The sequence below is a fragment of the Papio anubis genome, chromosome 6 (genome assembly GCF_008728515.1).
Source record: "Papio anubis isolate 15944 chromosome 6, Panubis1.0, whole genome shotgun sequence".
Lineage (NCBI taxonomy): Eukaryota > Metazoa > Chordata > Mammalia > Primates > Cercopithecidae > Papio > Papio anubis.
In genome coordinates, this window is record NC_044981.1 from 24,167,978 (window position 1) to 24,181,939 (window position 13,962).

Consider the following 13,962-nt stretch of genomic DNA (forward strand, 5'->3'; position numbering starts at 1 on the left):
TAAAGTGAAAGAACACACATAGCATTTGACAGGTGGGTGCACCAGCCGAGTGAAGTGGGATCTGGGTAGAGCACTCACAGCACACATTTACCCATGAGTCAATGAACAAACAGAAAATTACAAAACCTATTTAAAGCCAAATGACCATAAAAAATAATTTACATCAAAATCTGAGGTTATAGCTAATATGATACACACTAGTAAATTTATAGCCTCAAAAGCATGTTAGAAATGAATAAAGCCAAAATGTAATTAGAAAGGCATTCAACTTAAGGAATTATAGAAAACACACAGAAAGCAGAAGAAAGGAAGTATTTTTGATAAGAGCAATAAGGAAATAGAAAATAGTACAAAGGATTTTAAAATGTGTTGTTTTAGAAAACATTAATAAAAACAAATATCTGGCAATATTGAACAAGAAATAGAAAAGCAGATGTAAACAATATTGGAAATGGAAAAAGAGAACATGACTACATTTAGGCAAGAGTTTTTAAAAGGTCTAAAAATATCATAAGTAACTTTTGCCAAATAAATTTGAAAATATGAAAGAAATGAACAATTTTTTAAAGAAATACGGATTGCCAATAAACAGAAAACCTGAATAGACAGGTAACCAGAAAAGAAGTTGAATTTTAAAAAAGAAAAACCACTTTAATCATACACACACACACACACACACACAAATACCAGGCTGAGGCAGTTTTATAAGTAATGAAACACTCAAGAAAGAGATGACCCAAACCTACAAACGTTTTAGTGAGTAGAAAGCCCTCTTCCTTATTTTATGAAGCTAACATAACCTGACTACCATAATCAGAAAAGAGGATGTATGAAAACAATCAAAATAGATCAATTCTATTTACATAGGTATAAATATGCTAAATATTAGCAAATCAAACCCAGAAACATGTAAAAATGATATATAACCAATTATTGTTTGTCTTAGGCATGTAAGAACAGTTTAACATTAGAGAACAAAGTAATGTAATTTACAACATTTTAAAAACTAAAGGAGGCCGGGCTCGGTGGTTCACGCCTGTAATCCCAGCACTTTGGGAGGCCGAGACGGGTGGATCATGAGGTCAGGAGATCGAGACCATCCTGGCTAACACAGTGAAACCCCGTCTCTACTAAAAATGCAAAAAATTAGCTGGGCGTGGTGGCGGGCGCCTGTAGTCCCAGCTACTTGGGAGGCTGAGGCAGGAGAATGGCGTCAACCCGGGAGGCAGAGCTTGCAGTGAGCTGAGATCGCCCCACTGAACTCCAGACTGGGCGACTGAGCGAGATTCTGTCTCAAAAAAAACAAAAAACAAAACAAAACAAAACAAAAAAACAAAAAACAAAAAAAAAAAACCCAAAAAAACAAAAAAAAACAAAACTAAAGGAGAAACATAATCTTAATGGATGCAGAGTTTCATAAAATTCATTCGTAACTCATGAACTCAGAGTTTTCAAATAAAATAAAACTCTTAGAAAACTAGCAGTAAATTGAAATAAGGCATCTACCAGACACATAAGCAAACATCACACTTAATGTTAAATACTAGAAGCGTTCCCTCAACGTTAAGGGAAGACAAAAATATCTGCCATTGCTGCTTCCATCCAATATGTGCTAGTGGTTATAGCTTGTTCAATAAGATAAGAAAAAATGTAGTAATTTTAAGGATCAAAATAGGAAAAAACAAATGTTACTTTTGCAGATAATATTACTGTCTTTTTTAAAGTCCTACAGAAACTACAAACCACTTCTAAGAAGTAGTTCAGGGCCAGACACGGTGGCTCACGCCTGTAATCCCAGCACTTAGGGAGGCTGAGGCGGGCAGATCACCAGGTCAAGATCAAGACCATCCTGGCCAACATGGTGAAACCCTGCCTCTACTAAAAATACAAAAATCAGCTGGGGGTGGTGGCGGGCGCCTGTAATCCCAGCTACTCAGGAGGCAGAGGCAAGAGAATCGCTTGAACCTGAGAGGTGGAGGTGGCAGTGAGCCAAGATTGTACCACTGCACTCCAGCCTGGTGACAAAGCAAGACTCCATCTCAAAAAAATAATAATAATAATAATAATTCAGTAAGGTACTGAATACGAGATCCACTTATAGAAATCAACAACATGTTGAACAGGTATTTTCAAGAGAAGAGAACATTTGAGTTGGAAGTAACTATAAGATATCCAACTGAACGTTATATACATAGGTCTGCAGCTCCCAGGGAGAAGCCCAACCTTGAGATACAGATTTGGAAGTCAAAAGCACATAGGTAGCTGTCAAGATCATGATTGTGAATGAGATTGCTCAGGGAGATCTTAGGGATTGAAAGAATTAAGAGAAGTCACTAAATTAGTAGCCAGAAATTAAAAGAGAACCAGGACAATCCTAACAGTTATCTGTAGCCAAAAAGAACAAATATAGTGTAACCGATAGGAGTTGCCTTATCTAGCTTTGAACTTAATGTGTATTTGTCTTTGTATTTTTAAAATGATTTCTGTTACTATTAAAGCAATGAATTTGTTAAATCAACCAAAAGTGAAGTAAGTGTAGGACATCCTACATCATTTATCTTTTTAATGGAGGACTGAATTTGATTATGAGGGCATTTGAGAATCCTATAGAAGGATTTAATAGAGTCCCACCAGGGGGAAAAAAACACACTTGGATACCTGCAGGAAAGCTGTTTATTTTCATAAATAAGTATTTTACAACAAACACATGCTAGCAATTTTGCAATACCTTGTAGAAATTACATTGTTGGTGGTAGAAAGTTTCTAATTTCAATTAACCATGTAGTCTAAAGAGATTTGACTCTGACAATTTAGATGCCTCATTTGTTGCGGGGGCTTGCTTTTTTGTTCTTTTTTTTTTCACTCATATGGAATAACAAAGATAAACTGATCATGTGCACAAGAAATATATTAATGTACTCTTAGTCATGGGATTCAATCACACATTCGTTATATCAACAAAACAAAATGCTTGTACTTAACTGTTGGTTTCTCAAACATAGAGAAAATAGCAAAACTATTTAATTCAAAAACAGAATGAAAGCAGTGAATATCCACAAACTAAAGCAGAATGTTTTTGGAAAATTGTAAATTGACTCCTATAGATATATGTACACAAAAAGCATGTAATGTGTGTACCTTATTCTGTTTTTAAATATGCCTTTATAATAAAAATTCTGGACCTATGTTTCTATAAAACTATTTCATAAAATAATGGTGACATTTTGAATATACCTAAAATTTCTATCAAATAAACATCATGTATGTGAAACTGTTAACAAAAAAAAAAATTCTTTACATAATGAAGCTGAATATCCATGCCAAACAGAAACAGAAGTATCTTTTAATGTGCTGAATTTCTACATGATATTAAGTCAAAAATGTTTCTAGTATTTGTGAAAAAAATGCTGTAAAAAGGATTAATACATGAAATATTAGCAACACAACATCCTAAACAAGCAATAAACCATCTAAACACATTTTGATTATATAGAATGTAGGTCTATTTACTCAAAAGAGAGAGTAAACTTCTGCATTTTAGAGCATGCACTGATACAGAAAAATCTAAATGCTCATTATTTGATCAAAACAAAAATAATTTTCCTTAAAGAGACATTCTAAACATAATAAATTATATAAAAACAATGAGCTCAATTTAATCTTTACTTACATCAACAATCACCCATTATCAGTGTACCCATTAAAGATTTAAAACAAGAAAAAACACTGAAGCAAAAGACAAAAGCTTTCTCGAAAATTCTTCTAAGAATGACTACAATCATTCCCTCTTTCCATATGTCACTGCATTAGTGACAATAAATGAAACACAATTAAACTATATGGTTCAAGCTGATAAAACTACAGAGAATTCATTTGGTCCCATTCTTAGAGTAAAGCTGAAGTCATTGTTGGCATAAGTCAATGGAGCTCCATTGGTTACCTCCTGATTTTATAAATGCCTTACAGTAATGCAGACATTTTAAAAAATTTTCCTAACTCCCCACATCCTACAAGATGTTACGCATCTTCAAAAAACAGTATCCTTTTCCTTATCAACATAAGGGAACACTCTTATATTTCCTATTCATGTCACTCAAACTTCATGGGAGGAAATATACAAATTTCATGTAGGGAAAACAAAAATCAGTCCCATCTAAATGCCCTGACATGTTGTAAAAAGGAAAAATCTTATGGTATTTACAAAAATGATATTTAATGACAAAGAACGGTATGTGTTCATCATCTTAGAATAATAGACTTACCTTTAAAAAATGGTTTCATTGGCCAGGCGCAGTGGCTCACGCCTGTAATCCCAGCACTTTGGGAGGCCAAGGTGGGTGGATCACGAGCTCAGGAGATCGAGACCATCCTAGTGAACAGGGTGAAACCCCGTCTCCACTAAAAATACAAAAAAAAAAAAAAAATTAGCTGGGCGTGGTGGTGGGCACCTGTAGTCCCAGCTACTCAGGAGGCTGAGGCAGGAGAAGGGCATGAACCTGGGAGGCGGAGCTTGCAATGAGCCGAGATCGCGCCACTGCACTACAGACTGGTGCACTGCAGCCTGGGCAACAGAGCGAGACTCCGTCTCAAAAAAACAAAAACAAACAAACAAAAAAGGTTTCATTCCTGGAGTACATTATATTAACATAAGAATGCCAAAATGCTTCTGCACGGAACCTGAACATTATATAAACTAGTGGACCAATAAGTAGGTCTTTCATTCCATTTGTGATACACCTGGCTAACTGGTATGAAAGAGAGTCCTGATACATCTATGTAAATCACACATGCACACACGCGGTCACAAACAGTAATAACAGAGTCTGTGTTGGTATAAAAGAATCTGCACCTGAAATGTACTGTGCTTAAGGTTGATGGAAAGGACCCATGCTCTGAAGTTACTTTGGGAAAACAAGATATATATGTCTTGGTTTCTGTTTTGGTTTATGTGATATATCACATTTTAAAAACCAGATTTGTTTCAACACCTCCCTAGAATACATTTTTCATTGACATGCTGGTTTCTTTCTTATTTGGAGAAGAATTTTAAATCTCTTAAAGTCTTAGGAAATCAAGATTTAAAGCACCATCATATATATCATTTCTTAGCATTTCCTCTCACGTTTTAACTCATCACTTCTCTCAACTTCACCCAAAAGAGCTTTGTTTTATGAATAACGCTGTGCCTCGGGAGGCCTTTTTAATGTTTTAAAGTGTGTGAGTGCATCTGTATAAGTATTTGATACATATCTATGTCTTCATGCTATATTTCTGTTCAGATTGGCAACAGTTTCCATGAGATGCTTTCTGTTCATCAATTAGTCTACTTTTCAAACTTTGCTTTTGCTGTTTGTTGAACAAAAAATGAAAGAAAGCTTCCTGTTGTCTTGCAGTCACTAATTTAAATGCAGATTTTTTCTAGGTGAATGAACTTTATCCTTTGTGTATAAGGTAGGTCATTCAATGAAAATGTTGAAGACGTTAGTTTATGAGCTATAAATTGGAAGAGTTAGCATGAATAATACTATAGTAATACGGGTTCACAACTGTGAGCCTAGAGATCTCTTACTCTGAACCACATATGTATGGGATAGTTCTGTCTTCACACACCACATAGCAAGAATTCACACATTTGTAATAAAACAGGAGGCATGGTAGCATCACATTTTTCCTATGAGTGTGGTATCCTAATATTCCCCAAAAAGGCATAGAAAAAAAAATGTCATCCTAAGGTCATAGAGAAGAATAACAAGTAAAAAGTTATTTTATGGTCATAGTATCATATTTTATAACTATAGGTCAATGGGCACTCAATAGCTATTTTAACAGAAGCTAACCCAGGTAAAACATCCTTAGCCTCAAAATGACTTTTGTCAAAATCTTCTTTATTTGCTCTGTAAAATTCTTAATGCCCCAATTTTACTAATCATTTGTTTACAAGTGTCTTAAAATCCAGATAAGTTTAACAAAGTAGTTTCATAAAACTATAAAAACTATGTATATAGCATCACAAAGAATTAACACCTTAAAGCATTATATTGGTTATCACATAAAAGCATCATAAGTTTTCCATAGCACCCTCTCTAGAAAACAGTACATGAAGTCTAACCAAGATCTTATCTGTCCACTCACATAAATGGTCCCAGGTCTGTCAATGAGTTTCATTTAATTTGGGGAGCTAGTCTGCTACACAGACCACCATTCCCCACAGATAAAACTGCCACATTTGCGAGGTGAATGAACTTTTAGCATTTATGTTAAAGTCATCTCTGAAGTGACATCCACAATTTTAATTTCCAGTGAATGATTTTTTCCTTGGGTAGGCACCTTTTTTTAGTAACATGTTTGCAAAGTGTCTTAAAGTGATAAGTTGTTATTCGTCCCCTCAAAATAGGTCACAATTGTATCTTGTCAACAGGTGGTAAAATATACACACACAAGGGATGAATATGTCCCCATTTTTAAGTTTTTTTGGTGCAGTTATTGTGGCCGACTACCTCCTTGAAGTATATTTAAAATACCAAACGTTATTATTCGTGTAAAATATCAACGTTGTGCATCATTAAAATGACGCTCAAGGAATTTCCTAAAACCTAAGCTTCATAATATAACGAATAAAAGGACAAGAAAAAAATATATTTTTATTAAAGGAGGAAAAGAGAAAGAGAAACTCTCTATTGAAGTAAAGAGAATCACCTTGATAATTAGCTATAATTTCTTACATTTAATCAGTTATTTTAATAAACTATTTGAAATCATTAACTCCAGACCCAGTAATAGTGTACATATGTAATACTAAAAGACCAATTGGGGCTGGGTGCGGTGGCTCAAGCCTGTAATCCCAGCATTTTTGGGGGCTGAGGCAGGTAGATCACCTGAGGTCAGGAGTTTGAGACCAGCCTGGTCAACATGGTGAAACACCCGTCTCTACTAAAAATACAAAAACTAGCCGGGCGTGGTGGTGGACGCCTGTAATCCCAGCTACTCGGGAGGCTCAGGCACTTGAACTGGGGAGGCAGAGGTTGCGATAAGCCGAGATCGTGCCACTGCACCCAACCTGGGCGACAAGAGCCAGATTTCATCTCAAATAATAATAATAATAACGACCAATTGGTCTATTCGCCTAGCAACCCAAGATTGTTGCTTATAGCCCACAGCACTTTATATCATCCCATTTGAAAAAGGCTAGTAGAAAGCACAATTTAGATTTTATACCAGAAACATAGTACCCTGTTTATAATTCATGCTCCCAGATCACTATATCCTTGTGTCATTATCTCTTCCAAATACTGTTACATTATCATCTCTGTTTACACTTCTGATCTGTGGAAAATACTAAAATTGTGTTAAGAAAAAACACATCTATTTTCTATAGTATTATAAAGTACTTATATAACTGCCAACTCTTTATTCCAAATGAAACCTGGAAGAGAAAAAAATCTTTTAAACTTATAATTATGAATTTTAGAAAAGCACTGGAAGTTAAAATTTCAAGCTTACAACTTCCACATCATTAAAAATATATCCTTTAAGAAAAATATATTATTTCTATATTTATGGAAGAACATCTCTTAAGAATTCAAAAAAAGAATGAAATTATTTTTATGTTTTCCCCATGTATACCTCACAAGGCAACTATAAATCAATTTAATCAGTCCACAAAGTTGTGCTTCAGGCATTGGTTTCATTATAGTAACTTCTAAAGTTTTTCTCAACAATTTCTATCAGATGCCTTCTAATTATAAAGAAATTTGCTTGAAATTCTAAATATATCATGCTAGGAAAAGTAAATATTTGCTGATATCCCTAGGGCAAAAATATAGTAAAACAGTTCTAATAGAAATAAGACAAAAAACAAGTTAAATTGAGTAGTCACAAACTCTTCATATAGTCTACTTTTTTCTTCCTAATACACTGTTTTATTTTTGTTAAAAACTATTTGAAAATAATTTAATCTTTGGAATAGCCAATATCAGGTTCTCTAATTTAATAACATGAGAGAGAAGTGAGCCATATTATTGGTAAAGATAGACTGGATCAGTGAAAATCCATAGGATTTCCATTATCTGCAAACCATACATCCAGGCTTTATAATATAACCGGGTGCTCCTTTACAATTCCTTCCTGAGTGTGCACCATTGCAGCCACAAGCATGCAAGCCTGAAAGCACTGAAGGAAGGGCATGGCAATACTAGTCACTAACACTCTGAACCAATGTTTCCTCCCACCAAAATGAACACCTCACACTGTCTTTGTAAGGTGGATTTTGGCTAAGGAGGAAGAAAGGCACGTTAACAAATCATGGACACATTTTGATCTGTTGCCGTCTCCAAATTATGTCTGAAAGTAAATCGCAATTTGTTTATTCAAGAGTTTATTGCTTTAAGAAAATAGTACATGCTTTCCTATTACCAGTTCTTTAAAATTCTATGCCTTCCTAGACAAAAATTCTTTAGAATAAACTGCCTTCTAAATTTATAATAAAGCGTACAATAAGAGCGATCCTATTTTTCATCCTTTACAAATACAAGTGGCAAATTGTCTTACAGTGCAAATTCTACTCTGTCCCTCTTATTTAATATTTCTATATGACTTTTTAAAACACATGCAATAAAATAAGTAATTATCCTTTAGTAGCCATTTAAAGTTATCTGGTCTTTCCACTGTGCTTCTAATGTTAAAATTCAGTAGGTAGTATTCGACCATGGTGTCACATTATATTCAGAAATGACTATGTGTTTCTCTTTCAAGTTTTATAACCCTTCATTTTTCTTGTGATCCATATACTCTCCTTTTAAAAATCTTCTATGCCACGGCAGCATAGTCCTTGCTTTGTTTGTTGTTTTCATTTTCTTCTGGACTAGTAATTTTTACTTCTGGCCTTGGTGGTCTTTGAGGGTCTAAATCAGCCTGGAAGAAAATAGATCAAAACAAGGGTATTTAGGTGTTTGGTTCACAAAGGTAATGACATTTATAAAGAAAAAATTACTCAAGAGTCTATTTAATTATGTAACTATTTAACTGAAAAGAGTTCCTTGGGTTCCCTTTTTTTGTCTATCATTACCCAGTGGACATACTGTTTTTTCAACAGCTGTACAAAAGTCCTTTTGGGGTCCATAATCTACTAGTGCTTTAAAGGCACTGACTCATTTTGTATGCTGTAGGCTTTATTTTTCTCATTTTTTCTTTATTTCTCTTTGAGCTTTTAATATATTTATACTTTTCAGTTTAGCATTTTCAGAGATAAACCAAGAAAGAATTCAGAGACATTCTCCTAATTTTAGTTTCCTCCTAGAATTCACAAATTCATTGTGAATATGGTACCAAGCACCATCAAGTATCAAGTAGATAAGAACAAGACAGAAAATCAAAACGTGGAGGCAGCATTTCTCCAACAGCAACTATTGCTCCTGCCACTTGGGTTTCTCCTGTTCATAATGATATTGTCTCATGTACAACTCATCTTTCCCCGACTACACCGAAAACTAAGTAGGCAAGATTAGAACTAGCTGGATTGCAAATTCTGCTCTGTGAAATCCTAGAGGCTCCACAGCCCCAACAAGGGCACCCAGTCTGGGGGACAGAGTAGTTCCAGGTTCCCCAAACCACACAGGCCATGATTGATTTTTTGAAAAAGAAATAATATATATGTATTACTGGTGCTGTGTCTGATTTCACATTGTTCCTTTGTGAAATGTCTCAAATGGTATCTTGAATATAGTACAAGTTCAATCTCAATAAATGTCAATTGTTTCTTGTAAATTCTCTGTATTTCCTGCTGTTTTCCTACAATCATACCTTGCTTTGTACAAGAATTGTTACATGGAACAAAATGTTACACGGTGAACAGAATTTCCAGTCATTTTATTAGTAGACAGTCCTTCTGTAAAAGTTAATTATTAATTTTTTAACTTATAATTCACACAAATTTGGTTTTTCATGTATTTTGGTATGCTTAAAATATACCTATACTAATATGTTAGGGAGAACAAGATAAAATATATCACTGTTACAAGAAAGAGATGAGTCAAATAAGATTAAATCTCTTTGTGAGTCACTGCTCTGTTACTAATCCCTAATTAGACTGGGCGTGGTGGTGCATGCCTGTAATCTCATCACTTTGAGAGGTCAAGGCAAGAGGATCCCTTGAGCCCAGGAGTTCAAACCCAGCCTGTGCAACATAGGGAGACGTCCTCCATATTTAAAAAATAAAATAAAAATAGCCTGGCATGGTGGCACCTGTGGTACCAGCTATCACAGGAGGATGAAGTGGGAGGATCACTTGAGCCCGGGAGGTCAAAGCTGCAGTGAGCTGTGATCATGCCATTGAACTCCAGCCTGGGTAACAGGGTGAGACCTTGTCTCAAAAAAACAAGTCCCTAATTAGACCTTGTCTCAAAAAAATGACAAACTATGCACTTCCTTATTTGAATTCCCAAGAATTTAGATTCACCCTCATTACATACCACAGGCCATTGCCAAACTATGTAACCTTGATCTTGACAGATGCCCAATTGCTATCAAAAGCCTATTTTTCCCCTTTAAAAATTATTTATCATAATTGGCAAATAAAAATTGTATGTTTATAGTGTACGAAATGTTTTGAAATATGTATCCATTGTGGAATGGCTTAATGGAGTTAATTAACATACACTTTACCTCTTGTACTTATCATCTTTTGTGGTGAGAACACTTCAAATCTACTCTCTTAGTGATTTTCAAGTATACAATACATTGTTAGTAACTTTAGACACCTTGTTATACAATAGATCTCTTGAACTTATTCCTCCTTTCTAACAGAAATTTTGTATCATTGGGCCTACATCTCTCCAACCCCATACTCAGTCCCTGGTAACCACCATTCTAGCTTTGACTTCTATGAGTTTAACTTTTTTTAGATTACACATATAAGTGAGATCATATGGTATTTGTCTTTCTTTGGTTGGCTAATTTCACTTAACATAATATCCTCCAGGTTTATCCACATCATTGCAAATTACAGGATTATTTTTTAAAGTTATATTTATGGAAGACGGAAGGACAGCAATCCATTCATTTCTGTAAAATCTATTTATGTCATATGTTGAATTAAGCTAGACCACTGGAAAAAATCATGCTTGGATCTTACTATCTAGTCCCACATAGAATTACACTTTGATTTCATTTTGTAAGCTTTCATCAAAAGCTACTACAACAAAGAGTTGTAGGAAACCTACTATTACAGTGGCCATATAAATGACACGGAGGACTATGTATAACTACATATGGGGAATTTCTTATAGAATAGGACTGTGATTATCTCACCTAGAAAAAAGATAAAATGAGAGACATACTGAGCATTTTCATTTAGATGTTAAGAACATTTTGAATATGCCATATAGTAGATTACAGATAACTTTGTACTGTTATTGAAACCTGGCCACCAAAACATTTTGCATTTTGCCACTGCTAAACTTGCTCTCCCTAAGCAAGATAAATCAGATGCATCAATAATAAATAATCAAGTAGACCTCATTCATCATAGTGGGTATTAGGAATGAGTAGACCAAGGCCCACTTCAGCGGCTACAGCCTTGAGGGAGGTGGACCTTGATCTGATGGATAGACAGGAAGGGATGGGATAAGTAGATGGTGAGAATGTTATGGAGAACATCCTGCCTCTTATGCTATGAGACTCAACTTGAGCCTGGCAGTAACGGGGTCATACTGTCCCATGGAAGAATGCCGGGAATGATGAGTATCCAGCTCCAGGGTCAGACGTGGAAGCACAGGCTAGGAAGAGAGAGGTTTTACCACATATTACTTTTTCTGTTCCTTTATTTTCACCACATATTTCTTTATCCTCTCTGTATAATAAATAGAACTATATATTACCAAGTGTCTGATGTGCTGAATGCTTAATTCGATTAATCTATTTAAAGTAGACTAAGCAAAGTAGACTTCAGTACTTCTAGAGATCAAAGAAGTCACTCATAATAGAGAGCATTCTTTATTTCATGTCTAGGTCTCACTGATCTTGATATTCTTTTCTACTTTCTACCTTCTCTGGTCTTAGTTTTACGTTTTTATATTTCATTCTATGATTATGTATGTTCTTAGAAGGCTCTGCACATTTTCTTGTAAAATGAGGCAGGAGGTGGATAGATAGATGGATGAATGGCTAAATGTATGAATAGCAGAAGGGCAGACATATGGACTGCCGGATAGGTCAATGGCAGCAGTTGTTAAATGGTTGAAATAACTAGTAAAGAAAGTGATTAAATGGTATTGAATCTTTCCTACTCAACCATAAGCGGTTTCAATACAAGTCCTAAACACTTGGTTAATTCTCTAAATGCACACATGTACACACACATGTATTCATGCATTCACATAAGTAAGGAAAAGCAATAGAAATACCTCATCTTGTCCACTGCCAGCTCCTTGAGACTTTCTTTCCTCATCTAGGGACGGCTGAAGCTCATTATTAACCTGGTCCAGCTCCTCACCATTTTCCTCATCGGTGCCTCCATTTACACGAGCAGGGCCTGCCTGCTCCTCACTGTGATCCAGAATCTCCTTGACTTGCTCAGGGACATCTGTAGCCTCCCTACCTCCTTCCTCTTCAAGGTCACCATTCATTCCTGAAAAGTCTTCTTTCTGTTCTGCATCCTTGTTTGCTTTCTCTCCATCTTCTTCCTCGTCTACTATTTCTGCTGGCCTCTGATGGATCAAAAGGAATAACGGATAAAAGTAAGAAGCATAACAGAAAATTTCCACTGAACATCATAGTAATGTAATACTTACATTACAGTCAAGTAAAACATTCTTACATTCGCATAGTATTTTACAGTATAGAATGCGCTTACGTTTACTGAGTACCTACCACATGCCACATGTTACAAGTATTCCCTCATTTAATCCTCACAACAATCCTTTGACATTGGGATCATTCCCATTTTGCAGATGAGAAAAACTAAACAGGGAGAGCCCAAGATCCCATAGAAAGAGCCAGAGTTTGAACTAAGCCTGTGACTCCAAAACCAGTGCTTGTAACCCCCATGGAAGATAGAAAGCCAAACCGCAAGGTCCTTGGCCAGTGTCTAGTGAGGTGCCTGGCCCAAAGGAGGAGAAATTATCATCCTCAGGGCTAAGGATGAGGGCAATGGCACAGGCTGTGAATTCATGTTTTCTGATGTGGAATGTAGATAGCTTTCCCCATAATGCCTAAGGAAACTTACAGCTTATCTCTAAATACAATAATTGATTTTCCTGAAGATCCAAGGTCAAGAAACTATACATCCTCTCTATAAGAATAATAAATGCTGGGGTCTGGGGGCCGGGCGCAGTGGCTCACGCCTGTAATCCTAGCACTTTGGGAGGCCAAGGTGGGCTGATCACGAGGTCAGGAAATCGAGACCATTCTGGCTAACACGGTGAAACCCTGTCTCTACTAAAAAGGCAAAAAATTACCCGGGCATGGTGGTGGGTATTTTATAAACCTTAATCAAGCATTTTACTGTTCTACTGTTATTTTGATACACATAAATCTGCTTCAAGAGGGAAGAGGAGGCCGGGTGCAATGGCTCACGCCTGTAATGCCAGCACTTTGAGAGGCCGAGGCAGGTGGATCCGGTCAGGAAATCGAGATCATCCTGGTTAACCCAGTGAAACCCCATCTCTACTAAAAATACAAAAAATTAGCCAGGCGTGGTGGCGGGCACCTGTAGTCCCAGCTACTTGGGAGACTGAGGCAGGAGAATCCCTTGAACCTGGGAGGTGGAGCTTGCAGTGAGTGGAGATCGCTCTACTGCACTCCAGCCTGGTGAAAGAGTGACACTCCATCTCAAAAAAAAAAAAAAAAAAAAAAAAAGCAGTAGGGAACAGGAGGCCAACTTTCAGAGCCAAGACTTTGGAGAAAAACCCAGGTTCAAGTCCTGGCCAGGCTCTTCATGGCTGCTACCTAATTTTAGTGAGTTTCAGA

At 36.1% G+C, this 13,962-nt stretch overlaps 1 protein-coding gene across 5 annotated transcripts in view; it reads right to left on the minus strand.

Annotated features, from left to right (window-relative positions):
• Window positions 1-5,864: 5,864 nt before the first annotated feature.
• Window positions 5,865-13,962, minus strand: part of DCDC2 (doublecortin domain containing 2) — a 188,493-nt gene continuing 180,395 nt past the window's right edge. For 3 of the 5 annotated variants that reach the window (XM_009204502.4, XM_009204507.4, XM_009204506.4), the window contains 3 exons: window positions 12,399-12,701; window positions 11,679-11,771; window positions 8,358-8,910 (listed from right to left, as the gene is read on the minus strand). In XM_009204502.4, the coding sequence (XP_009202766.2) occupies window positions 8,806-8,910; window positions 11,679-11,771; window positions 12,399-12,701 (501 nt within the window). In that variant the 3' untranslated portion in view covers window positions 8,358-8,805. Of the gene's footprint in view, window positions 8,911-11,657; window positions 11,772-12,398; window positions 12,702-13,962 lie in introns of all 5 variants that reach the window. The other 2 variants (XM_009204505.3, XM_003897117.5) reach the window with 2 other exon arrangements.